The 25041-nt window shown below is 40.1% G+C and overlaps 1 protein-coding gene across 2 annotated transcripts in view; it reads left to right on the top strand.

Moving 5' to 3' along the window:
• The first annotated feature begins 40 nt into the window (after nucleotides 1–40).
• The window catches only part of PGR (progesterone receptor), a 99418-nt gene continuing 74417 nt past the window's right edge, over nucleotides 41–25041 (top strand). The window contains exons 1-2 of one of the 2 annotated variants that reach the window (XM_054438878.2): nucleotides 41–2426; nucleotides 3696–3847. In XM_054438878.2, the coding sequence (XP_054294853.2) occupies nucleotides 784–2426; nucleotides 3696–3847 (1795 nt within the window). In that variant the 5' untranslated portion in view covers nucleotides 41–783. The remainder of the gene's footprint in view (nucleotides 2427–3695; nucleotides 3848–25041) is intronic. The other variant, XM_054438879.2, reaches the window with a different exon arrangement.

Genomic DNA, 25041 nt, shown 5'->3' with positions numbered 1-25041 from the left:
TTCCCTAGAGGAGGAGGCGTTGTTAGAAAGCTGTCTGGCCAGTCCACAGCTGTCACTAATCGGGGTAAGCCTTGTTGTATTTGCGCGTGTGGGTGGCATTCTCAATGAGAACTAGCTTCACTTGTCATTTGAGTGAAATCTACAACCCGAGGCGGCTGGTGCTCCCGCACTGCTGGGAACTGAGATCTTCGGAGATGACTGTCGCCCGCAGCAGGGAGCCAGCGGAAGCCCGACCCTTCCTGGGAATGGGCTGTACCAAGAGGTCTGACTAGCCCCAGGGTTTTAGTGAGAAGGGCAGTGGAACTCAGCGAGGGATTGAGAGCTTCACAGCATGCACGAGTTTGATGCTAGAGAAAAAGTCGGGAGATAAAGGAGCCGCGTGTCACTAAATTGCCGTCGCAGCCGCAGCCACTCAAGTGCCGGACTTGTGAGTACTCTGCGTCTCCAGTCCTCGGACAGAAGTTGGAGAACTCTCCTGGAGAACTCTCCCAGTTAGGAGACGAGATCCCTCCAATTACTACTTTTTCTTGCGCTTCCCACTTGCCGCTCGCTGGGACAAACGACAGCCACCCTTCCCCTGACGACAGGATGGAGGCCAAGGGCAGGAGCTGACCAGCGCCGCCCTCCCCCGCCCCCGACCCAGGAGGTGGAGATCCCTCCGGTCCAGCCACATTCAACACCCACTTTCTCCTCCCTCTGCCCCTATATTCCCGAAACCCCCTCCTCCTTCCCTTTTCCCTCCTCCCTGGAGACGGGGGAGGAGAAAAGGGGAGTCCAGTCGTCATGACTGAGCTGAAGGCAAAGGGTCCCCAGGCTCCCCACGTGGCGGGCGGCCCACCCTCCCCCGAGGTCGGATCCCCACTGCTGTGTCGCCCAGCCGTAGGTCCGTTCCCGGGGAGCCAGACCTCGGACACCTTGCCTGAAGTTTCGGCCATACCTATCTCCCTGGACGGGCTACTCTTCCCTCGGCCCTGCCAGGGACAGGACCCCTCCGACGAAAAGACGCAGGACCAGCAGTCGCTGTCGGACGTGGAGGGCGCATATTCCAGAGCTGAAGCTAAAAGGGGTGCTGGAGGCAGCAGTTCTAGTCCCCCAGAAAAGGACAGCGGACTGCTGGACAGTGTCTTGGACACTCTGTTGGCGCCCTCAGGTCCCGGGCAGAGCCAACCCAGCCCTCCCGCCTGCGAGGTCACCAGCTCTTGGTGCCTGTTTGGCCCCGAACTTCCCGAAGATCCACCGGCTGCCCCCGCTACCCAGGGGGTGTTGTCCCCGCTCATGAGCCGGTCCGGGGGCAAGGCTGGAGACAGCTCCGGGACGGCAGCTGCCCATAAGGTGCTGCCCCGGGGCCTGTCACCATCCCGGCAGCTGCTGCTCCCGGCCTCTGGGAGCCCTCATTGGTCCGGGGCCCCAGTGAAGCCGTCTCCGCAGCCCGCTGCGGTGGAGGTTGAGGAGGAGGATGGCTCCGAGTCCGAGGACTCTGCGGGTCCGCTTCTGAAGGGCAAACCTCGGGCTCTGGGTGGCGCGGCGGCTGGAGGAGGAGCCGCAGCTGTCCCGCCGGGGGTGGCCGCAGGAGGCGTCGCCCTGGTCCCCAAGGAAGATTCCCGCTTCTCAGCGCCCAGGGTCGCCCTGGTGGAGCAGGACGCGCCGATGGCGCCCGGGCGCTCCCCGCTGGCCACCACGGTGATGGATTTCATCCACGTGCCCATCCTGCCTCTCAATCACGCCTTATTGGCAGCCCGCACTCGGCAGCTGCTGGAAGACGAGAGCTACGACGGCGGGGCCGGGGCCGCCAGCGCCTTTGCCCCGCCGCGGAGTTCACCCTCTGCCTCGTCCACCCCAGTCGCTGTCGGCGACTTCCCCGACTGCGCGTACCCGCCCGACGCCGAGCCCAAGGACGACGCGTACCCTCTCTATAGCGACTTCCAGCCGCCCGCTCTAAAGATCAAGGAGGAGGAGGAAGGCGCGGAGGCCTCCACGCGCTCCCCGCGTTCCTACCTTGTGGCCGGTGCCAACCCCGCCGCCTTCCCGGATTTCCCGTTGGGGCCACCGCCCCCGCTGCCGCCGCGAGCGCCCCCAACCAGAGCCGGGGAAGCGGCGGTGACGGCCGCACCCGCCAGTGCCTCAGTCTCGTCCGCGTCCTCCTCGGGGTCGACCCTGGAGTGCATCCTGTACAAAGCGCAGGGCGCGCCGCCCCAGCAGGGCCCGTTCGCGCCGCCGCCCTGCAAGGCTCCGGGCGTGAGCGGCTGCCTGCTCCCGCGGGACGGCCTGCCCTCCACCTCCGCCTCTGCCGCCGCCGCCGCCGCCGGGGCGGCCCCCGCGCTCTACCCTGCACTCGGCCTCAACGGGCTCCCGCAGCTCGGCTACCAGGCCGCCGTGCTCAAGGAGGGCCTGCCGCAGGTCTACCCGCCCTATCTCAACTACCTGAGGTGAGGGCCCGGGACGGGGCGCGCCCAGCGCGTCCGGGAGTAGCGGTTCCGTTGGCGGCGGCGGCCAACCCTCAGCCCCAGCCCCGGCGCACCGCTGCGCTCCCCCGGGCGGCCGGAGGGGGTGGGCAGCGGGACACAGCACAGGGGCAGTTGCCTCCCTTCTTCCCTCCTCTCCTCACTCTTTTGGGGACACGAAGGTGGGCGCAGAATATACTATTTTTGGGGCGTGCCTCCGTGAAAGCTGTTTTTTTTTTTTTTTTTTTAACTTTCCGAATCTTCCAGATTCCGAAGCGGAACCAACCCTGATTTAAAACGTGCAGCGTCACACTAGGTCCGCTGTAGCCCAGTGGGGCAGAAAGTGCACGGCGAGTTGGGGGCTTTATGAAATGCTTCTTTCTTAGAAGAAGGACGTTTACCAGGAGTGCCTGTCTTGGAGAGGAGTTAAGGCACCGTTCCCCCGGGAGGGGTGGGACTTGAGAGGTGGCCGGCCAGAACCGAAAGCAGCACCATCTTAGGGATTTGAACACTTTAATGGCTCAGTTTTCTTAAGAATCTCAAGATTAAAATTAAGTTCACGTGGGAAATGTTTAAACTGTGGATTTAAACACCTATCACTGCATTGCACCGTTTTCTTATTATTGCTTGCGATTCACTACAACTTTTTTTATATACAGGTTTAAAAAACACTAATTTGCATACTGAAGTAATGGAATGTAAAAAAAGAATGCTCTGTTTGGAATCTTATGTTGTGAATAGGCAAAACAGCGTCAGTGTATTGGACAATACTTTAAAATGACAAACATATACTTGTTTAAGTAAGCAATGATTACAGGGTTGTCTTTTAAAAACTCAAAACCAAAAAGCAAAGTACCATCGAACTTTTAAAGCCAAACCGTATTTGTTTTGACCCAGCATACAGACAGGAAGGACATAAGATTTCATTTGTCAAAGACTAAATTGTTTCTATATAAAGAGTTTTGTAGAAAGATTTCTTTTTAACCGACTTTAGCTTTCTAGGACATAATGTTATACACTAATTATTGTTCTTTTATATTGGTGCTACTGATGAATGGCTAATCATTTACAAATGTGGTGCATCCAGTTACAGGTAGTCTGTTACCAAGTTTAGTTTGCATGTCTTTCAGGTGTATATATAGAGTTCTGTTTTTAAAATCTCCTTTCACCCTGTTAATACTGGTTTAAGAAACCTTTAGTATTAGATAGTGGTGCACTTAAAAATAAATGGAGTAATTTGTTTTGCATTTCAAGGCCGGATTCAGAAGCCAGCCAGAGCCCACAATACAGCTTCGAGTCATTACCTCAGAAGATTTGTTTAATCTGTGGGGATGAAGCATCAGGCTGTCATTATGGTGTCCTTACCTGTGGGAGCTGTAAGGTCTTCTTTAAAAGGGCAATGGAAGGTAGGCTCCTTTCCCCGATCCTTTATTATTGGTTTAATTGTAAATGGAGACCATCTAATATTGTACAGATTTCAGTTATTCCTTGTTTCTTCTGAGAAATGGTGATATTTCCATATAATTTAAAATATATGATGACATTTTAACAATATGTTTTTATTTATGATACTCAGATTGAATGTGGTTGGGTACTATAATTGCATACTCTTTGACTAACACTTTCAGTATTAGACATAAGTCATAAAAATCTTGAGGACAGTTCTGCTGTTGTTCCTTAACTGCTTAGCTTTCAGGAAACAGCTTTGTTCTAATAGTACTTTTATATATCTATTATGTAGATATATATGTATGCAGTACTTTAAAATTTTGATTAAAAGAAAAATGGTAGTTGACACATGTACATGTATGCGTATACATATTTGTACATACACGAACATATATCACAACATATATGATGCAGTTTTCCACATGATACTGTCTTTTGACTACATGAATATTTATGTAATATTTACAAAATAGTAATTCTAAACAAATTTTTGAATTCTCTTTTTGTTCAGTATATTTTTGTAAGTGTATAAGAGGACAGGATTAAACAGTTTAAAATAAAAAATCTGGACATCACAGTAACATAATTTCTAAAGAAGTATTTTGCTTTAGGTAAAACTTTCATGTTTTTAAACTCAGTGAACTTAACATGCTTAATGATTTCAGATTTACTTGCATAGTGTGTTTCAGATTTTAACTTTCAAAGAAAATATTTTTGAATTTCTTTCTACCTAAAGTCTAAGCAGCCAAACATCTTTACATTAGAAGATAAAAATACATTGAAAGATTTCATATTTTAATACCAGCAATAAATGTATTGTATAACTATGTAAAATGAAGCTTAGGATTCCCTCTGGAGTGCTGAGATCACACCTAGACAAGGAACCAAAGATCTGAATGTTAGTTTTTTGTTTCCTGTTCTGAGGTTTTTTTTTTGTTGTTGGTTTGTTTCAAGAGCCCTCTCCTTACAAGCAGAAAAGCAGGTAATAGGAAATTTCACTTTAAGGGAGCTTTCAAAGGAGTTCTTCATAACAAATATTTGCTTCGTGTATTTTTAGAACATGATTTTTTTCTCACAAAAGATGAATGTATTTTACTGATGTTGAACATATTCAGCTTTAGGGGGTTTGATTGCTTTTTAAACTAATTGAGGCAGTGTTAAAAGTGGTACTTGAGAAAATAGGGCAACTGAGAGTGGCTCTTACCCATTGACATAATTTATTTACAGCTACAGTTGGAAGTTCTTTGTGTGGAAAAGTCAGTTTTCCAATGGGTAATTGGAGTTACCTTTTTTATCTGACTTTGGTTCTGGTTTCTGAAACATTCCCTTCTGCATTAATATGATTTCCTCTATTCTTAAAGTCTCCTAAGGATAGTATAATTTTATAAGTGAATGACTCCCTTAGAATCCTCTGAAGGCCAATTTGTCCTACCCCAGCTCCTTCTTTTGAAAGATAAGCAAATCTCAAAGACATAAATATGAGTTTCCAAAGGTCACAAAACTAGTTAGTAGCTGATTGTTAGTAAACATAGGTTAAATATTTTTACATCGCAGCGCTTGTAAATCAGAGATGATATGCAAAAGTAGATATATAAACTGTTTGATTCACAGAAGTTATTTCATAAAGTGCATATGTAGAACAAAGAGCACCCTAACTAAAATACAAATGCTTTCTCATCATTTTGTTAGAATAGCATCCAAAACTGTAGAGGAAGTCTTTCCAAATGTACTCTTAGAAAGCGTTTGTTGGACTCTGGCTGTTGGCATGGTCCTATAGTCTTGAGTACTAGAAGTGAAGCACCTTTATTTAGCAACAATTACAAAGAGTTGCTTAAGATTGATGCAGATAAATCATTCATGAAACTAGAACAAGATTATGAACTACATTAGTAAGTTCATTCAGCAATTTATGCCAAAGATACCCTTTCTCTGACTTCACTTTTCTCTGCCTTGAGATAAAATGAGGATAACAGTGGCTATTTCTTAGGGTTGCTCTAAAGATTAAATGAGCTGATACTTGTAAAGTATGTAAAAGAAGGCCTGACATATTATCAGTTTCCATTGACATTTCTACTTTCAAGGAACAGTTAGGGAGGTAACATATGCACATAAAACATCTAAATAAAGATTCTCAGTAAATGCCCAGCAAGCAATTCTGTAATGTATTTGAGAACTGTGTGGTTTGTGAGTGTTTGTATTTGGACAGAGCAAGGTGGTTATGGGCTGGAATATGTATATTCTTGAATGATGAAGAAGGCTTCATGGAAGATATGAACATTTGATTAGTAAAGGACAAATAAGCTCTCTAGGCATTGAGGAGAGCTTTAAGTGTAAACAGTCAAAGAAGAGTGAAGAAATTAAGATTACACTGACTAAGCATTGAATGTTCACATTAGGAAATTGAGAGAGTTAAAGGTTGAGAAACTAGATTGCTAGTGTTTGGGTGAATTTGGAGAATCGGTAGTTTAAGGCAAGAGAATAGAGAGAAGGTTCTAGGAGTTTTCAGGAATGAGAAAGATAAGTAGAAGGACTTATATCAGGTTCAAAATCTTCAATAAAGCAATGCTGCGTGATGAGCTGGTTCAAGGTGGTGCTATGTGTGGATGCCAATATGGCCAGAAGTTTAAAGTAAACAGGCAACAATATGGATACTAATGTTGCCAAGGATGATAATGAAAATGATGGCATTATAAAATGCTTTCTCTGTGCCAGTGACTATTTCAGTGCTTTGCAGGTCTTAACTTATTTAGTTGTTATAATGTTGGTATTATTATTATTACTCCCACTTTACAAATGAGGAAACTAAGACCTGTAGATGTTAAGCTGTCTTAATACACTTAGGAAATGGTAAAGTCAGGATTCAAATCCAGGTGATATGAATCCAGAATCCCTGCCCTCGACCACTGTGCTTCCTTTCTCATAACAGGAAATGCAGTCAAGGAAAAACAATGGAGGGTTAGAAGAAAAGATGTGAGCCAAGTGATGAAACATCTAGGAAGGTAAAAGTGAATCCTAAAGGAGAATGCAAGAGCAGGGGTAATGAGAAGTGTGTGATATAAAAGATGGATCATATTAACTTCACATTTAGCACAGCAATAAGAAGACATAAGCAGGAGCCAACAGCCAGTTTCTTCACCTCCCTCCCATGTTAGGAATGGGAGGTGATAAAGCCTATAAAGTCATTCTGGATGACTGGGTTTCCCTGGATATGAGACAGAAGAGAGAAGAGATAAAGAAATAAGATACCACTCAGGAAATGGGAGAAAGGAGTTGGGAAAGATGATTTCTTTTAAGCTAATTGAACTGTTTAAGATATAGTATTGGCCAAAAACCAGTTGGTTGGATAACCCATTGCATTTCTTTACCAAGACTTGTAGGTTTGGAGTGAACCATGAAAGGGTCAGGAATTGACTTAATGCCTTCCAAAGAGAGAAAGTAATAATGACCTGCCAGTCCTACAGATGCAGACTACTAACCTGGTGTGATGAAGGAAAGGACTATTTTTCAATGGCTTATCTTTGCCAGTACACAATAACCAGCCCAGTGCTAGGAATATACTAGGCATCCAGTAAATAACTGCTACAAGATCCAGTCGTCATAACTGATAATGCCACACTTTTATTCTTTGGATGCTTTACTCAGTGACAGCATTTGTTGTGAATACATTTGATGTAATATCATTAAACACGTTATAATACAGTTGAAATGTATTACTTAGAAGACACTAAGCTAAGTAGGTATTGAAGGATTTTCAATTGTATTGCAATATTATCCTCACTCTTTTTTTTTTTTTTTTTTGAGATGGAGTCTCACTCTGTCGCCCAGGCTGGAGTGCAGTGGTGCGATCTCTGCTCACTGCAAGCTCCGCCTCCCGGGTTCACGCCATTCTCCTGCCTCAGCCTCCCAAGTAGCTGGGACTACGGGTGCCTGCCACCATGCCCGGCTAATTTTTTGTATTTTTTAGTAGAGACGGGGTTTCACCATGGTCTCAATCTCCTGACCTCGTGATCCGCCTGCCTCAGCCTCCCAAAGTGCTGGGATTACAGGCGTGAACCACCGCACCCGGCCTATCCTCATTCTTTTATTCATATATTAATTGTTCATGAAGTAATTACCTTAATTACATTAGTTCATATATTTATTGAGTACCTGCCATGCGCCAGGCACTATGTTAGGTACTGGTGAAACTGCAGTAAAACAAGAGAGACCTTGCTGGCTGTTGACTGAAGTTTATAGTGTAGTGGTGGAGAGAGACATTTTACCTATTTGTGTACACATGACTAATTGCACATGTGGTAAGTGATTCGTTTATGCAGTGTTTGGACAACTAGAGAATTGACCCCTCTGTCAGATAATGGGGAAAGTTTTTCAGACCTAGACATCACAATAAATAGACTACAGAGGAAACTAGACAGAAATGAAATACTTCTATGAATAAAGTGTTTCTTTCAAAAGTTGGGTATACTTGGTGTCATAGACTAGTAATGAAAACTGGTTTGGTAGCATAGTTCTCCTTGACACAGCATCAGAAATAGATTGAACATCCAATTTTTCATTAGCAACTTCTGTGATTTATTTGTTCTATATTTAGAACTCTGTAATGCTTTCTCTATCTTTTGTAGTGCACAGATTATCCATCAATCTCTTCCACTATAATCTATTTGAATTTGAATAATATTTGGGCTCTGAGAAGATATTTTGCCAATAATCTTATTTATATTCATTTAATCTCCAATAGAGTCTACTCTATAGCAGCTTTCACATTACCCTAAAAATAAATATGTGGTAATTCACTAGACCTTATTTCAAAACTCTATATCCAATTTCTTTTCAAGCTGAGGTCTCTCAGTTTAATATTTAGCATGGATAATGATAGACTGGTTTTAAGCACCACTTTACATTATGGTTCATTGAAATAAACCTCTACTGTACTGAAAAAGAAATGGTTAAAAAGATAGCATTTGGTTTCATCTGTTCATATTTGGTTATTTAGAGCTCCTAAATTTTTAATACTCTTTCAGAACATGTACTTTAATACCACTACAAGAGCCAGAGGAGAAGCAGTGGTATTAGCCATGCATGCTAGTGCTAATAACTGCTCCTGTTCTGGCCACTGAATCATTGTACTTTAATTACTCAAGTAATACAACAATCCATCTCCTTTAAAAAATGAAAATGTTATCAATAAGGTTTAAGTCCTCTTTGATCAATACCTCTAATCTGTTCCCTTGCCTACCATTTTTCTATACCTCTACCTCAGTTTTTCCCATGTGTATGTGTGTGTGGAATATGTTCTCTGGGGTGTGTTAATGTGTAAATGGTATTATATATAATAATGTATGCATCATTCATGTTATTTTGATACAAAAATGACTTGAAGCTCTATTGTTCATATATGTAGTTCTAACTTGTTTTTTTAACCACTGCTTAATATTTCATAATATGAAAAATCATTACATCTAGGAATTACTATTTACACTATTACTTGAGTAAACCCTTTTTGTACTTTTCTCCTTTGGTATATGTCTTGCTTCTCTTTCCAGAATATATTGAAGTATTTTGATACAGTTCTAAATGAACTAGATGATTAACTTTCTACCTGCTGCAAAGATGATTTGATTCACTAATTTATTCACTTCAGATACATGTATTGATCCTACATTTAAAAGTCGCTTGTGCTGGGACTGAAGATGAAAATGTATGCAGACCCTGTCTTTGACATGCACAAAACCAAGAAGAAGAAAACAAAACAGAACAAACCCGTGGTACAACTAGTGAACATGAGAATACCTTGATTCAAGTTATGCCAGAGCCATGGCCAACACACCGTAGTATTCAGTTAGACACATGGAGAAGGATGGCAGTTTATTCTACTAACATATCTTGATGTTGTGCAAGAGGCTTATTCATTTAATAGTCACTAAAGTCGCCTTCACTATAACCCAGGCACTGTTTTAACTGCTTCACTGGATTTGCTCAATTAATCCTTGTAAGAGTCCTTTGAGGTGGAGGTTCTGTTAGTATCTATATTTTACAGATGGGTATAAAGAGAGGTTTCTACTATTCAGGAGGTCTGACTCTAACTTCTGTGTCTTAAATTCCTGCTTCTGTGCTGTTTTCCTGGACTGTTTTGTATTTGAGCAAATATTAATTACTTTATACTTTTTCAGGTAAATACATGGTCTCTTATAAGAGACTGGTTTTCAAATTGTGCTCCTTAACTCAGTCAAGTTCCTTCTTCTGCTCAGAACAGCTCTGTATTTCTTTATTTGGCTTATATTTCCACTTGAGATTTTTATTGGGACAAAGGATTCTCAGCCAACCTTTTTTTAAAAAACGCTCCTTTATAACAGGAAACCCTTAGGTCTCAATCAAGTGTTTATTCGAGTGACTCCTAAGAAATTTTTTGGCTCTATTTGCTGGTATCTTTTTGGCATTTGTGCAAAGACAAGACCATTTGTGATCAAGATTTAAAGTCCAGCTGCTCACTCTTCTAACAGCATAGCCACATTATCAGCCGAAAATCACATCTGAGTTATAGAGCTTTTGCTTTTGTCAGAAAAAAAACAAAGTTCAGGGAATCTTTTATCCGTCACTTCTTTAAAGGATTGATTGAAATAATTGACACTTAAGACAGACACTCAAAAATAGGCACACTAGTCATTTACACAAGGGATTTCCAACCCCTAGGATGTGGACTGGTACCACAGCCAGTCCATGGTCTGGTGCGGGTCCGTGGCCTGTTAGGAAGCGGGCCACACAGCAGGAGGTGAGCAGTGGGCAAGCAAGAATTACAGACTGAGCTCCGCCTCCTGTCACATCAGCAGCAGTCTTAGATTCTCATAAGAGTGAGAACCCTATTGTGAATTGTGCATGCAGGGGATCTAGGTTGCGCACTTCTTATGAGAATCTAATACCTGATGATCTGTGGTAGAACAATTTCATCCAGAAACCATCCCACACCATCTGTGGAAAAATTGTCTTCCACGAAACTGGTCCCTGATACCGAAAAGGTTGAGGACTGCTGGTTTACACCTTGGTTTTTAAACTCCATTGTCATCAGAAAGTCCCATACTCTGTGTGTCTTCCCTATCTACCTAATTTGAGGACGGGCCGATGAACACAATATCCTTCTTGTGGCTAGATGGCCCTCATATCATTAACAATATAATGCATACGTCATATAGTTTATCATCAAGACATTTTTTTCTCCTTTGATGAGATGTTATGCTTTCTAATAAGTGATATGTAAATAGCCTATTGTGTTTTCCTTTTTATTTTAACTCCTACAAAACAAGTACATTTTAATGCTCATTTTTTAAAAATTAACAGGTTTTGAGCTTTATTTTTAACTGCTACTACAGCATCTTGTGTTATGTACTTTATATGACATTTTAAGGAATCATAACTTTTTTCTTAAAGCATAGTATTTAGTAGTAATCATTATTTCTTTAGGAAAAAAATGCAAATACTTTTCATGCTATTTACTCTTCTATGACCAAGTGATTTATTTATGAGATTGAATACACATGTAGTGAGTATGGACCGTGAACTCAAAACAATGCTGTAGCATTTGTAGGAAATATAAAAATTAAAGGGTAAAAATAATGGTTATCATTTATTGAGTGTTTACTAAATTCAGGTACTCTTCTAATGTCTCTTTGTTTACTAACTCATTTAACTCTTGCAACAAACCTATGAGACAGGTTCTATTTTCCTCATTTTCCAGATAAGATTTGTTCAGTTAGTCAACAGTAGAGCAGAACTCCACTCCTGGAGTCAGTGCCCTTAACTTCCACTGGATATTCCTTTGCAGCAAAAGATACAGTCTTTGATTTCAAGGAGCCTGCAGTGTGTGTGTGGGAGTGATTAACAGACAACACTGCAATTTAGTGTTTGATTAAATTGTGTGTTGCAGACTTAGGGTGCTATAAGTGCACTAGAGAGGAAAGTACCAAGAGTTGTCATTACTGATTGCCTATATGTAATAGAAACCATACTAAATGCTTTATATTTAATATTTCTATTCTTCACAACAATCCTAAAAAGTAGAATTTACCATTCCCACTTCATATGTAAGCAAAGACTCAGAAGTTAATTAACTTACCCCGAGTAATAGTAGTACTGGCAGAGATTTGTCTGCAGTAGTTAGAAAAGGTAGTTTATTGAGCTAGTGAGACTTATTCAAAGCCTTTAAAAACAGACAGTAATTAAGAAACGTTTATTTTTGATAGTTTTTTTTAATATAATAATATTGTGACTCCTGGCTTATTATACACAAGAAAAATTTCAGGTGGGTCAACAACTTAATTTTTTTTTATTTAAAGAAAAGAAACCTAAAAGTATGGAAAGATGATGGAGGTATGTATTTATAATCTTGGGATGGAAAACTTTCTAAATTTGATATAAAATCCAGAATTCAAAAACAAATTTGCTCCATTTGCTATATAATCTCAAATTTCTTATATAAGGCAAAAAATTCATAAAGTCAAAAGACAACAACAAATTAGGAAACTGTAACATATATGTAAATCAAAAGGAAATTATTACCCATATACAAAATATTCTTACAAATCAAGAAAAAGACAAACAGGAAGAAAAATGAACAAAAAATATTAAGACAGTTCACAAAATACAGCCCACAGAAGTATGAAAAAGGCTTAACTTACTAATAAGCATTACTGATTAAAATAATAATGGGAATTTCAGCAATTTGATTACTGGAATAATAATGAATAACAAATAATGACCATTGGAGAATCTGAAGATAGTTTGGTATTGTCAATTAAAATATGCATTACTTTGGCCCAACAATTCTACTTCTAGAAACTCATCCTTACAGAACTCTAGAATACCTTTAGGTGGATGTTTATTGCAGTATTACATTATTTATAATACTGAGAAACTGAATACAGCCCAAATGTCTGTTAAAAAGAGGTTAGCAAACTGTGGTATACCCTTGGAATGAAAAGAGTGAGTTAGCTGTCTATACTACAGATGTCAAGAAGTCTCTAAAATATTTGATTTTATGGAAAAGCAAGGAACAATATCATTCTGGGTAAAAAATTGTACCCATTTGATCTTGCTAGGTATAGAGAGCTATCTAAAAGAAAATAACTAAGTGCTTACTGTCAGGATGAGAGACTTCCAATTTCTGATGACATGTTTGGTCTTTTTTTTTTTTTTTTTTTGAGATGGAATCTAGCTCTGTCACCCAGCCTGGAGTGCAGTGGTTTGACCTCAGCTCACTGCAACCTGTGCCTCCCTGGTTCAAGTGATTCTCCTGCCTCAGCCTCCCAAGTAGCTGGGATTACAGGCGCCCACCACCATGCCCAGCTAATTTTTTTATTTTTAGTAGAGACGGGGTTTCACCGTGTTGGCCAGGCTTGTCTCGAACTCTGACCTCCGGTGATCCGCCCACCTCAGCCTCCCAAAGTGTTGGGATTACAGGCATGAGCCACTGCACCCAGCTTCATTCTTTAAGCAAGTATTTACTGAAGGGGCTGCAATTACACACCAACTTGGTGCCTGACTTTCCTCCACACTGGCCCCGCCTAGTCTCAGCTAGCCTCTGCTGCCCTAATGCTGTCTAGTGACCATATGTGTCACTTTTCACCTTCAGGTACCCTAGAATGTTGAAAGAGACTAAGAAAGAATGAAACTTGAAGAATATTGAAGCAAAAGCTTGAGGTTACTCTGTATCATGAATTAAGGAATCCTTCCTGACTAGATGGAGACAAGAATGGACACAGCCCACAATTCCTCACACACAATCTCAATATTCAAAAAGCACTGCAAACAAAAATTTTGTTGTAGTCACTTGTCAACAATACCTAACGTGACGTGAATTTGTTTGGCAGCAAAATCTGATCTGAAATCACATGAGGACATCTTGTAGTCTATGTAAATATTCATACATTTTGCTGCATAAATATAATGTTTTATTAAGTGTTGCTCTATTTTATCTTTCTAAAATACAAACAATTTTGAATTTTGAAACACGATTGGTCTGATACATTTCAGCTAAGAGATTTTGGTCATGTACTCAGAAATGATTTATAGACTATGTTGAGAGTAGTGCCTGCTGGCTTTTTGCAATGTAGCAGCCCTGAAAATTTTTATAAACAATTCTTATCATTTATTCTTATCTTTTTTTTTTTTTTTTTTTTTTGAGACAGAGTCCCGCTCTGTTGCCCAGGCTGAAGTGCAGTGGCACAATCTCAGCTCACTGCACTCTGCCTCCTGTGTTCAAGCGATTCGCCTGCCTCAGCCTCCCGAGTAGCTGGGATTACAGGCATGTACCACCACACACACTAATTTTTGTAGTTTTAGTAGAGATGGGGTTTCACCATGTTGGCCAGGTTGCTCTTGAACTCCTGACCTGAAGCGATCCTCCCACCTTGGTGTCCCAAAGTGCTGGGATTACAGGCGTGAGCAATGGCGCCCAGCCTATTCTTATCCTTTTTAATAAATTCTTACTACCATGCTGGGTTCTGCAGGGAGCTATAAAAGATAAATAAGCCATATTACCTAACTTCATATAGTTTTCATTCAATCATGGAGTTTATCCCATATTCAAGTATAATATAGGTAATATATAAACCAAATGTGTTTTTTATTTCAAGGGGAAAAAGATCATATTTAACTAGGGAGACCAAAATATGTTTTTTATGGAAAGGGTAGCATGCTAGATGGGCTGCTGAGAATGCATGAAATTTTTGATAGCAAGAATTGTAATGGCTTTTTATAAACAAAAACTACAGACTGAGCAGAAGGACAATTTGGCTAAAGCATGGAACATGGTCAGAATCCCTTATGATTATATATAAATTATTTGTGTTTTTTTCTAGGATAATTCTTTTCATGAGCTTTTGAAAGAGATCAGTGACCCCTTATCCCTACCCCCAAAAAAGTTAGCTTACCACTGCTTTAAAGGAATGGTGAGGATTATTATAAAACAGAAGGTCAAGAAAATGTGGAATGACACAATGGGGTGTTTACAATTAATTGAGTAAAGAGTGAGAAGCCCCTAAATATTTTTGGGCAGTGTAGTGGCATATTTTAATATTTAGGAAAACTAGTATATCAGCAGTATATTGGAAAGATTAACGTCGGAAAGGTAAGGGATGAAGAAAACAGTCTGGGGATGGTGCACTAAGGACCTGAGCCAGAGTTGTGGAGAGAGGAATGGGTTCAGTGGGTAGATTGGAACCAATTGAGAAGGGTGATGAAAGCAACACAAGAGAATTGTGGGGGTGGGGGAAGTCACCTTCAGAAATAGGAAGTACATGATCATTTTACTCAGTAAAGGAGTGATGTTGAAAGTAGTATTTAGGGAGGATTATCCTCAAAGCACCAAGCACAATGTATTTGAACAGAGATTAGATAGCTTGAAGTCAGAGAGAACAGCTAGGAAACCGATAACACAGATTCTGAGAAGTAGTTTAATTTCCAATTGTTTGTATTATATTCTACATAATGTCCTCAGCAGGATATTGAAATAATATAATTTTTTGTGCACAAAATAACTTCTGAGAATTGAGATGTTCTGGTTTGTCACTTCATTTAGTCATCTGCTTATTTATTAACTCATACCAAAAATAATGCCGTTTTGTGCCTGGATTTGTGTTACATATTGAGACTCAAAAATAGATGAGCCAAATTCATAACTTAGGAGAAAGGCACGTAAACACATTGCAGAAATGCAGTCTGGTAATATCTGTGAGAGGTGTGAGCTGAGAATTTGGAAGTATAGGATAGGGAGATCTAACCCTGGTGTTTAAATGCGGGGTATGGAAGGCAAAAGTCTGAATCCTGACTAAGTATTATATGAAAAATATTAAATTTTAAGAATTATTGTAATTTCAAAGTTTGTGGCAACTTTTTTGTTATTAACAGTGGAGACCACAATGGTTTATCTTCTTTAAGCCGAGTATTTCAGTGAGTGTTTCTTTGTGCAAAAGCCCATCCAGAGGCCACTTTGGGTGGGGTGGAGCGGGGGATGAAAGTATGAAGAAATGAACCTCTCTATGTACTATTTTAATAGAAATTAGGGAATTGCAGGCTAGCAGCTGGGGCAAGGAGTAGGAAATAGAAAGGGCCTAACAACTGAGTAGGAAGCAAAGGCTCAAGGAGAGTCGATGCCTGTGAGAATTTCCCTACTGCAGGTAATAATCCATAAATCCCTAGGCTGGTAGTGCCTGATAGCAAACTTGGAATTGTTTACTATCTCATGTTTTAATGACCTCCAGCTACCTCCCAAACCTTAAGTAAATTTTTGCTGTTTACATTGTCCTTTATAAAAGGATATGCATTTCAGATTGCTGACTTTTCCTATGATGACAAGTGTCTCAGTAGTATGATACTTAGAAGATATATAGGCCGGGTGCGATGGCTCACGCCTGTAATCCCAGCACTCTGGAAGGCCAAGCTGGGCAGATCATGAGGTCAGGAGATCGTGACCATCCTGGCTAATATGGTGAAAGAAACCCCGTCTCTACTAAAAATACAAAAAAAAAAAAATAGCCAGGCATGGTGGCAGGTGCCTGTAGTCCAGCTACTCTGGAGGCTGAGGCGGCAGAATGGCATGAACCTGGGAGGTGGAGCTTGCGGTGAGTGGCGATCACGCCACTGCACTCCAGCCTAGGCGACAGAGCAAGAGTGTCTCGGAAAAAAAAAAAGATATTTAGCAGAAGGTACAGTTAATCTGCCCCTTCAAGTTAAAGATAATGTTCATGATAGAAAGAAGGATGTAACTTCCGTTTGAAAGACACTGTTGTTTTGTAGATAGCATTTTGAAAACAAGTCTTTGGGGATGATTCCACTGTTATTTGATTTTGTTGTGAAGATATTATGAGAGATCAAAATTTGATAGTTTCATACATAAACACTTTGAAATAAGATTTTCTAACTTGTTAAAAAATCTTCCAAAAAATTTCAGTGGTTAGGTTCTGAACACATTTCATAATAGTGGCATTTATTGAACACATATGTCAGGAACTTGGCTAAATGTGTTATATTAAACACAAAGATTTTAAATCACTTGCACAGATAAATAGTAAATAAAATGGTAAAGCTGAGATTGGAAGCCACAGAACCTTCTCTCTTATTTGTTAACATTACCTCTTATTCATTATCTAGCGTCTCTTTGTCCTAAGTATTTGTAATGTAAATTGATTGACATCAGGGAGAGTAGATACTTGCTAGCTGAATTTCTGGGTAAAAGAAGCTTTTCATAACTGATATGTGGAATTGAAAGTGAATATTATGACTAGATAATCTGCCCTGCAGACAGTCCCCTCATTCTCCATGGCTTCTGGATGGGTGTCTTCCGCCTTCTCTTTTCAGCCTGCCAGCACTCCCCTGTCCTCACTTTCAGCTAACAACCTTGCTTCCTAATTTTCGGAAAAAACTTTCTGAAATTGCTACCACCATCTGTATGGACAGAAGTGGCATCTGAACTATAATCCCATTTTTATTCTGTTACCAGAGATCTGCAGTTCTCAAGTCCAGCCCTCTCTCCTTGACCACTAGATCCAGATTACTCCTGCTGACTCAAGGACAGGCTCCACCAATTCTCCCCCAACATTTAAATCATTTTTCCCCTTCTCTACTGGATCATTCCTGTCAGCCTACAAATATGCTCTTCCTTTTCCCATCTTAAAATATAAACAAAATACTTTTGTTGATTTCACTTACTGTTCAGCCACCATTTTTCTTCTTCTTTTACAGAAAAACTCTTCTAACACCTTTTCTTCTCCCATTCACTCTTAAACCTAACCCAATCAGTTGTTGACCTCTGTCGCTCCACCAAAACTTCTCTTGTCAAGGTTACCATGTTGCTAAATCTTATGGGCAATTGTCAGTCCCATGTTACTTGACTTATTGGTAGCATTTGACAATTGATCACTCCACCTTCTTGGAAATACTTTATTCGCTTGGTTTTCAGGACATGACCCTCTCTTGATTTTCCTCACTAGCTCTCCTTCAAACTGTTCTCCTTTAGCTTTTAATGTGAGAGGGTCCAGTGCTGAGTATTTGGTCCTCTTCCCTTCTGTTTATATACTTACTTCCTTGGTTATCTAATCTAGTCTCAAAACTGTGGATAAACCACCCATAATCCAATCACTCCCAAATTTCTATCTCCAGCCCAGACCTTTCCCCTGAACTCCAGACTGAATATCTCAAACCAACACATCCCAAAGTTGGCTCCTGATCGACTTTGGATTTTGTCTGGTAAGCCAGTGTTCTTTCAGTCTTCAAGCTGTCTGCCTCAGAATCACCTGGGTACTGGTTTGAGATGATTTCTGTGCCTCGCTCCAGGTAAGCCAAGTCAAAATATCTAAGAAAGGGACCCAGAAATGGCATTTCAGCTAGCTGTTTGGCTGTTTCTTAAAGTTCTACTTGGCTCAGAGGGGAGCCAGATACAAAGCTTGAGAGGTAATATGGTTGGCTTTGTTTTTGAGAACATTAACTCTAGAAGCAATGGGGAATAGAGGCAGAAGGTCATGCCAGGGAGATCAGACCTAAGATTATTTAAAATACTCTTTGATCGAGATCTGGGGGCCTTGAGTCTTTTGCTGAGAAAACACTACTTTTCATTCCCTAAAGCAGTGAAGCTGAAATATAGAAGGCAGGCAGGCTGTGGCCCCTACCAAGAATGCTCCCTTCTCTAGGAAGAATTCTAAAAAATGTGAGAGGCTAGGGAGGGAGGTTGGAGACTTCCACTTTTTGTGTCCTTACTATATACCAGGCACTATAGTAGACACATTATATGTATTTGTTATAGGCATATCTTAGAGAGATCGCAGGTTCTGTTCCAGACAACTACAATAAAGCAAATATTGCGATAAAGCAAGTCACACAAATTTTTTGCTTTCTTATATCTAAAAAAGTTATGTTTATACTATATTGTAGTCTGTTAAGTGTGCAATAGCATTATGTCTAAATAAACAATGTACATACCCTGATTGAAAATACTTTATTGCTAAAATTGCTAATGATCATATGCGCCTTAAGCAAGTTGTAATCTTTTTGCTGGTAGAGGGTCTTGCCTTAATGTGAATGGTCATTGACTTACCAAGGTAGTGACTGCTGGAGGTTGGGGTGTCTGTGGCAATTTCTTTAAATAAGACAACAGTGAAGTTTACCATATCCATAGACTGTTCCTTTCACAAAAGATTTCTCTGTAGTATGCAATGCTGTGTTTTACCCACAGTAGAACTTCTTTGAAAATTGGAATCAGTTTTCTCAAAACCTGCTGCTGCATTATCAGCTAAATTTATATAATATCCTAAATCCTAAATCTTTTGTTGTCATTTCAGCAATGCTCACAGCATTTTCACCAGGAGCAGATTGAATCTCAAGAAACCACTTTCTTTGCTCATCCATGAGACAAGACCCCTCATGTGTTCAAATTTTATGAGATTTTAGCAATTCAGTCATATCTTTGGGCTCCACTTCTAATTCCAGTTCTTTTCGTATTCCTACCACATATGCAGTTACTTCCTCCATGAAGTCTTGAAGCCCTCAAAGTCATCTATAAGGGTTTGAATCAACTTCTTCCAAACTGCTGTTAATGCTGATGCTTTGACTTTCTCCCATTAACCACAAATGTTCTTAATGACATCTAAAATGATGAACGCTTTCTAGAAGGTTTTCAATGTAGTTTGCCCAGATTCATCAGAGGAATCACAGTCTATGGCAGCTGTAGCCTAATAAAATGAGTGTCTTAAATCATAAGGCTTGAAAGTCAGAATTACTCAGTGATCCATGGACTGCGGAATGGATGTTGTGTTAGCAGGCATGAATACATTAACCTTCTTGTACATTTCCATCAGTGCTCATGGGAATTTTTTTTTTCTAAGCAGTAGGTCTCAACAGTGGGCTTAAAGTAGTTAGTGGACCATGCTGTAAATAGATGTGCTGTCATTCAGGCTTTGTTGTTCCATTTCTAGAACACAGGCAGAGTAGATTTAGCATAATTCTTAAGGGCCTTAGGAATTTCAGAATGATAAATGAGGATTGGCTTTAACTTCAAATGACCAGCTTCATTAGCCCCTAACAAGAGAGTCAGCCTTTCCTTTGAAGCTTTGAAGCCAGGCATTGACTTCTCCTATCTAGCTCTGAAAGTTCTAAATGGCATCTTTTTCCAAGAGAAGGCTGTTTTATCTACATTGAAAATCTGTTGTTTAGTGTAGCTGCCTTCATCCATGGTCTTAGCTAGATCTTTTGGATAACTTGCTGCAGCTTCTACATCAGCACTTGCTGCTTCACCTTGTACTTTTATGTTATGGGAATGGCTTCTTTCCTTAAACCTCATAATCCAGCTTCTGCTACTTTCAAACTTTTCTTTTACAGCTTTCATCCCTCTCTCACCCTTCATAGAATTGAAGAGAGTTATGGCCTTGCTCTGGATTAAGTTTGGCTTAAGGGAATGTTGTGGCTGGCATGATCCTTTATCCAGACCATTAAGCATTTCTCCATATCAGCTATAAGGCTTTTTTTGCTTTGTTTTTTGCTTTCTTATTATTCATGTGTTCACTGGAGTAGCACTTTTTAACTTTCTTCAAGAACTTTTCCTTTGCATTTGCAACTTGGCTAACTGGTGCAAGAGGCCTAGCTTTTGGCCTGTCTTGGCTTTTGACATTCCTCCCTCATGAAGCTTAATCTTTCTAGCTTTTAATTTAAGGTGAGACATATGCAATCCTTCCTTTCACTTGAGCATTTAGAGGCCATTGTAGGGTTGTTAATTAGACTGATTTCAATATTGTTGTGACACAGGGAATAGGAAATCATGAAGAAAGAGACAAGGACAGAATGCCAATTGGTGGAGCAGTCTGAACACACACATTTATCAGTTAAGTTTATTGTCTTACATGGGCAAGGTTTGTGGCACCCAAATACAAGTACAGTAATAACATCAAAGATCTCTGATCATAGATCACCATAACAGAGATGATAATGAAAAAGTTTGAAATATTTTGAGAATTACTAAAACGTGACAGAGACAGGAGGTGAACATGTGCTGTTGGAAAAATGATGCCCATAGTCTTGCTGGATGCAGGGCTGCCACAAACCCTGAATTTGTAAAACATACAATATTTGTGAAGTACAATTAAGCAAAGCACAATAAGATACGATATGCTTGTATCTCCCTTAATTTTCAGCTAAGAACTGTTTGAGAAGTTACTGCCATCTCCTTTTTTCAGATACAAGAATTAAAACAAGGAAGGAAGTTAACTTTCCTAAAGATACCCAGCCAGTTAGTAATGGAGCTGGTAACCAAACCCAGTTCTGGCAGACTCCAAAAATTAAACTGCTTTCACTAAAGCACACCACTGGGCACTGTGTTTGAAGCATGAGATGATACTAGCAACTGATTGAGAGATTTATTGAAAAGACTTAAAAATCTTATTGTAGTCAAGTCGTTTAAAAATATTTTTTACTTTTAAAATTTATTATTATTTAGAGACAGGCTGGTGTTCACTGGCATGATCACAGCTCAGTGAAGCCTTGAACTGCTGGACTCAAGTGATACTCCCACCTCAACCTCCAGATATTTTTTTAATAGACAAGGCCTTGCTTTGTTGCAGGCTGGTCTGGAACTCCTGGCCTCAAGCAATCTTCCCAAAGTGCTGGAGTTTCAAGCATAAACCACCTTGCCTAGGCTCATTTATTTATTTTATTTTATTTTATTTATTATTATTATTATTTTTTAGATGGAGTCTCACTCTGTCACCCAGGAGTGTAATGGCACAATCTCTGCTCACTGCAACCTCTGCCTCCCAGGTTCAAGTGACTCTCCTGCCTCAGCCTCCAGAGTAGCTGGAATTACAGGTGCCCACCACCAAGGCCAGCAAATTTTTTTATTTTTGGTAGAGACGGGGTTTCACTGTGTTGGCTAGGCTGGTCTCAAACTCCTGACCTTAAGTGATCTGCCTGCCTCAGCCTCCCAAAGTTCTGGGATTACAGGCATGAGCCACTGTGGCTGGCCGGCTCAAATCTTATATATTTTGGTGCCTAGACTTAAATAACATTTAGGAAAATGTTAATTAATTATCCATAATAGTTCTACCTTTTTTTTTTTTTTTTTTTTACAAAGCCAGTTTCAAGTGAGACTGGGGAGATTCTAGAAAGTTATAACAGAATCTTAAGTCACCTGATATGCCTAAACAGAATTTGAAGAAATAATGAAGTTGAACATTGATAAATTTAGGATTTCTATAATCAGGAAGAAAAAACTAAACTTCATAGATATGAGGGAAGGAATTAACCATTTGCATGTGTGTAACTGTTATAATCCTGCATCACAGTAGCACAAGGACATGAACAACTTTGTTGACAAATAGTTTTGTAATTTTTTAATGTTTTTTATGTAGCTGTCTTAAACTCCTTTCTCGATAGTATGTGAGGTCAAATGATTGTGGTTTCTTTTTAAAATTTTGCATGTAATGTGTAGTTCCTTACATTCTCTAAATGCTTACTGGTTAGCTAACTATGTTATTATGGATGTCAGGTATAACTAAGTACTTTATACAATTTCACATTTTATAAGTTAGAAGATATGTGAATAATTAGGGCATTTGCAAGAGTTCCAGAGAGATTGTTTTATTTAGAAAGAGAGGAGCAGAACAGCTTCAGGAAAGATAGATGAAAAGCTGATTCACGGTCAGAAATAATTCAATGTAAGATAATTGAAGGGAAGAAAAAAGAACACATTATTTAGAATGATGACATGAAGAACTTAATTTCCTTTTTTTACTTATATTTTAAGTTCTGGGGTACATGTGCAGAACGTGCAGTTTTGTTACATAGATATACACGTGCCATGGTGGTTTGCTGCACCCATCAACCTGTCATCTACATTAGGTATTTCTCCTAATGCTATCTCTCCCCTAGCCTCCCATCCCCTGACAGGCCCAGGTATGTATTGTTCCCCTCCCTGTGTCCATGTGTTCTCATTGCTCAACTCCCACTTATGAGTGAGACCATGCGGTTTTCTGTTCTTGTGTTAGCTTGCTGCTGATGGTTTCCAGCTTCATCCATGTCCCTGCAAAGAACATGAACTCATTCTTTTTTATGGCTGCATAGTATTCCATGGTGTATACATGCCACATTTGCTTAATCCCATCTGTCATTAATGGACATTTGGCTTGGTTCCAAGTCTTTGCTATTGTGAATAGTGCTTCAGTAAATGTATGTGTGCATGTGTCTTTATAGTAGAATGATTTATAATCCTCTGGGTATATACCCAGTAACGGGATTGCTGGGTCAAATGGTAATTCTAGTTCTAGATCCTTGAGGAATTGCTACACTGTCTTCCACAATGGTTGAACTAATTTACACTCCCACCAACAGTGTAAAAGCTTTCCTATTTCTCCACATCCTCTCCAGCATCTGTTGTTTCCTGACTTTTTAATGGTTGCCATTCTAACTGCCATGAGATGGTATCTTATTGTGATTTTGATTTGCATTTCTCTAATGACTAGTGATGATGAGCATTTTTTCATGTATGTTGACTGCATAAATGTCTTTTTTTGAGAAGTGTCTGTTCATATCCTTTGCCAAATTTATGAGGTTGTTTTTTTCTTGTAAATTTGTTTAAGTTCCTTGTAGATTCTGGATATTAGCCCTTTGTCAGATGGATAGATTGCAAAAATTTTCTTCCATTCTGTAGGTTGCCTGTTCCCTCTGATGATAGTTTCTTTTGCTGTGCAGAAGTTCTTTAGTTTAATTAGATCCCATTTGTCAGTTTTGGCTTTTGTTACCCTTGCATTTGGTGTTTTGGACATGAAGTCTCTGCCTACGCCTATCTCCTGAATAGTGTTGCCTAGGTTTTCTTCTAGGATTTTTATGGTTTGCGGTCTTACATTTAAGTCTTTAATCCATCTTGAGTTAATTTTTGTATAAGGTGTTAGGAAGGGGTCCAGTTTCAGTTTTCTGCTTATGGCTAGCCAGTTTTCCCAACACCATTTATTAAACAGGGAATCCTTTCCCCATTGCTTGTTTGTGTCAAGTTTGTCAAAGATCAGATGGTTGTACATGTGTGGCGTTATTTCTGAGGTCTCTTTTCTGTTCCATTGGTCTATATATCCGTTTTGGTACCAGTGCCATGCTGTTTTGGTTACTATAGCCTTGTAGTACAGTTTGAAGTCAGGTAGTGTGATGCCTCCACCTTTGTTCTTTTTGCTTAGGATTGTCTTGGCTATGTGGGCTCTTTTTTGGTTCCATATGAAGTTTAAAGTAGCTTTTTCCAATTCTGTGAAGAAAGTCAATGGTAGCTTGATGGGGATAACATTGAATGTATAAATTACTTTGGGCAGTATGGCCATTTTCATGATATTGATTCTTCCTATCCATGAGCATGGAATGTTTTTCAATTTGTTTGTGTCCTCTCTGATTTTCTTGAGCAGTGATTTGTAGTTCTCCTTGAAAAGGTCCCTGAAAGCTTCATTTCTTTAAAAAAAAAAAAAAAAGGAATATGTTACCAAATAGGACTCTTTAAATCAATTGGCTCCTCCTTCAGAAAACATCCAGAACCTGACCTCTTATCACCACCTCCACTGACCACTTTGGTTCAAGCCACTCTTATTCCCCTTTGGATGTATTGCAGTGGTCTCTTGACAGTCTCATTTTTATCCTTACCCTCCTAGATTCCAGAGGTTGAGAGTCTGCCCTCAACTTAGAAGCCATTGTGATACTGTTAAAATATAAGTCAGATCATGTTACCCCTCTGCTCCAGTGTCTCCAGTGGTACCATATCTTTTAGAGAAAAATCAAATTTCTTACAGTGGCCTTCAAGGCCCTACAGCATCTGCACTCTGCTGCACTCTGATTGTACTATCTACTACTCTTCTCCCTGTCTTAGCCAGCTCTAGCCTTACTCACATCCTCAAACAATCCCTGTCATTTCTTAGCATCTTAGCAATTTCTTCTTTCCTCTCTAATTCCTTTCCCCAACACTCCCCACTTCTCCAACCCATTCCAGCTCCAGCTTCCAGCTTCCATGAATATCCTGAAACATAGCAAACTTTGGTTACTGCCAGTGTCTCACTTAACACATTCCCCCACTAGAGTGTTGTCAAGTTGTTTCATTTAACACCAGTAACATTTAATATCAGTAATAGGCAGATTCTATCTTAGGAAAAAT

Source organism: Pongo pygmaeus, chromosome 9, assembly GCF_028885625.2.
Source record: "Pongo pygmaeus isolate AG05252 chromosome 9, NHGRI_mPonPyg2-v2.0_pri, whole genome shotgun sequence".
Classification (NCBI taxonomy): Eukaryota; Metazoa; Chordata; class Mammalia; order Primates; family Hominidae; genus Pongo; species Pongo pygmaeus.
The sequence above is the reverse complement of the archived record's forward strand: the minus strand, read 5'-3'. Positions and strand labels throughout refer to the sequence as shown.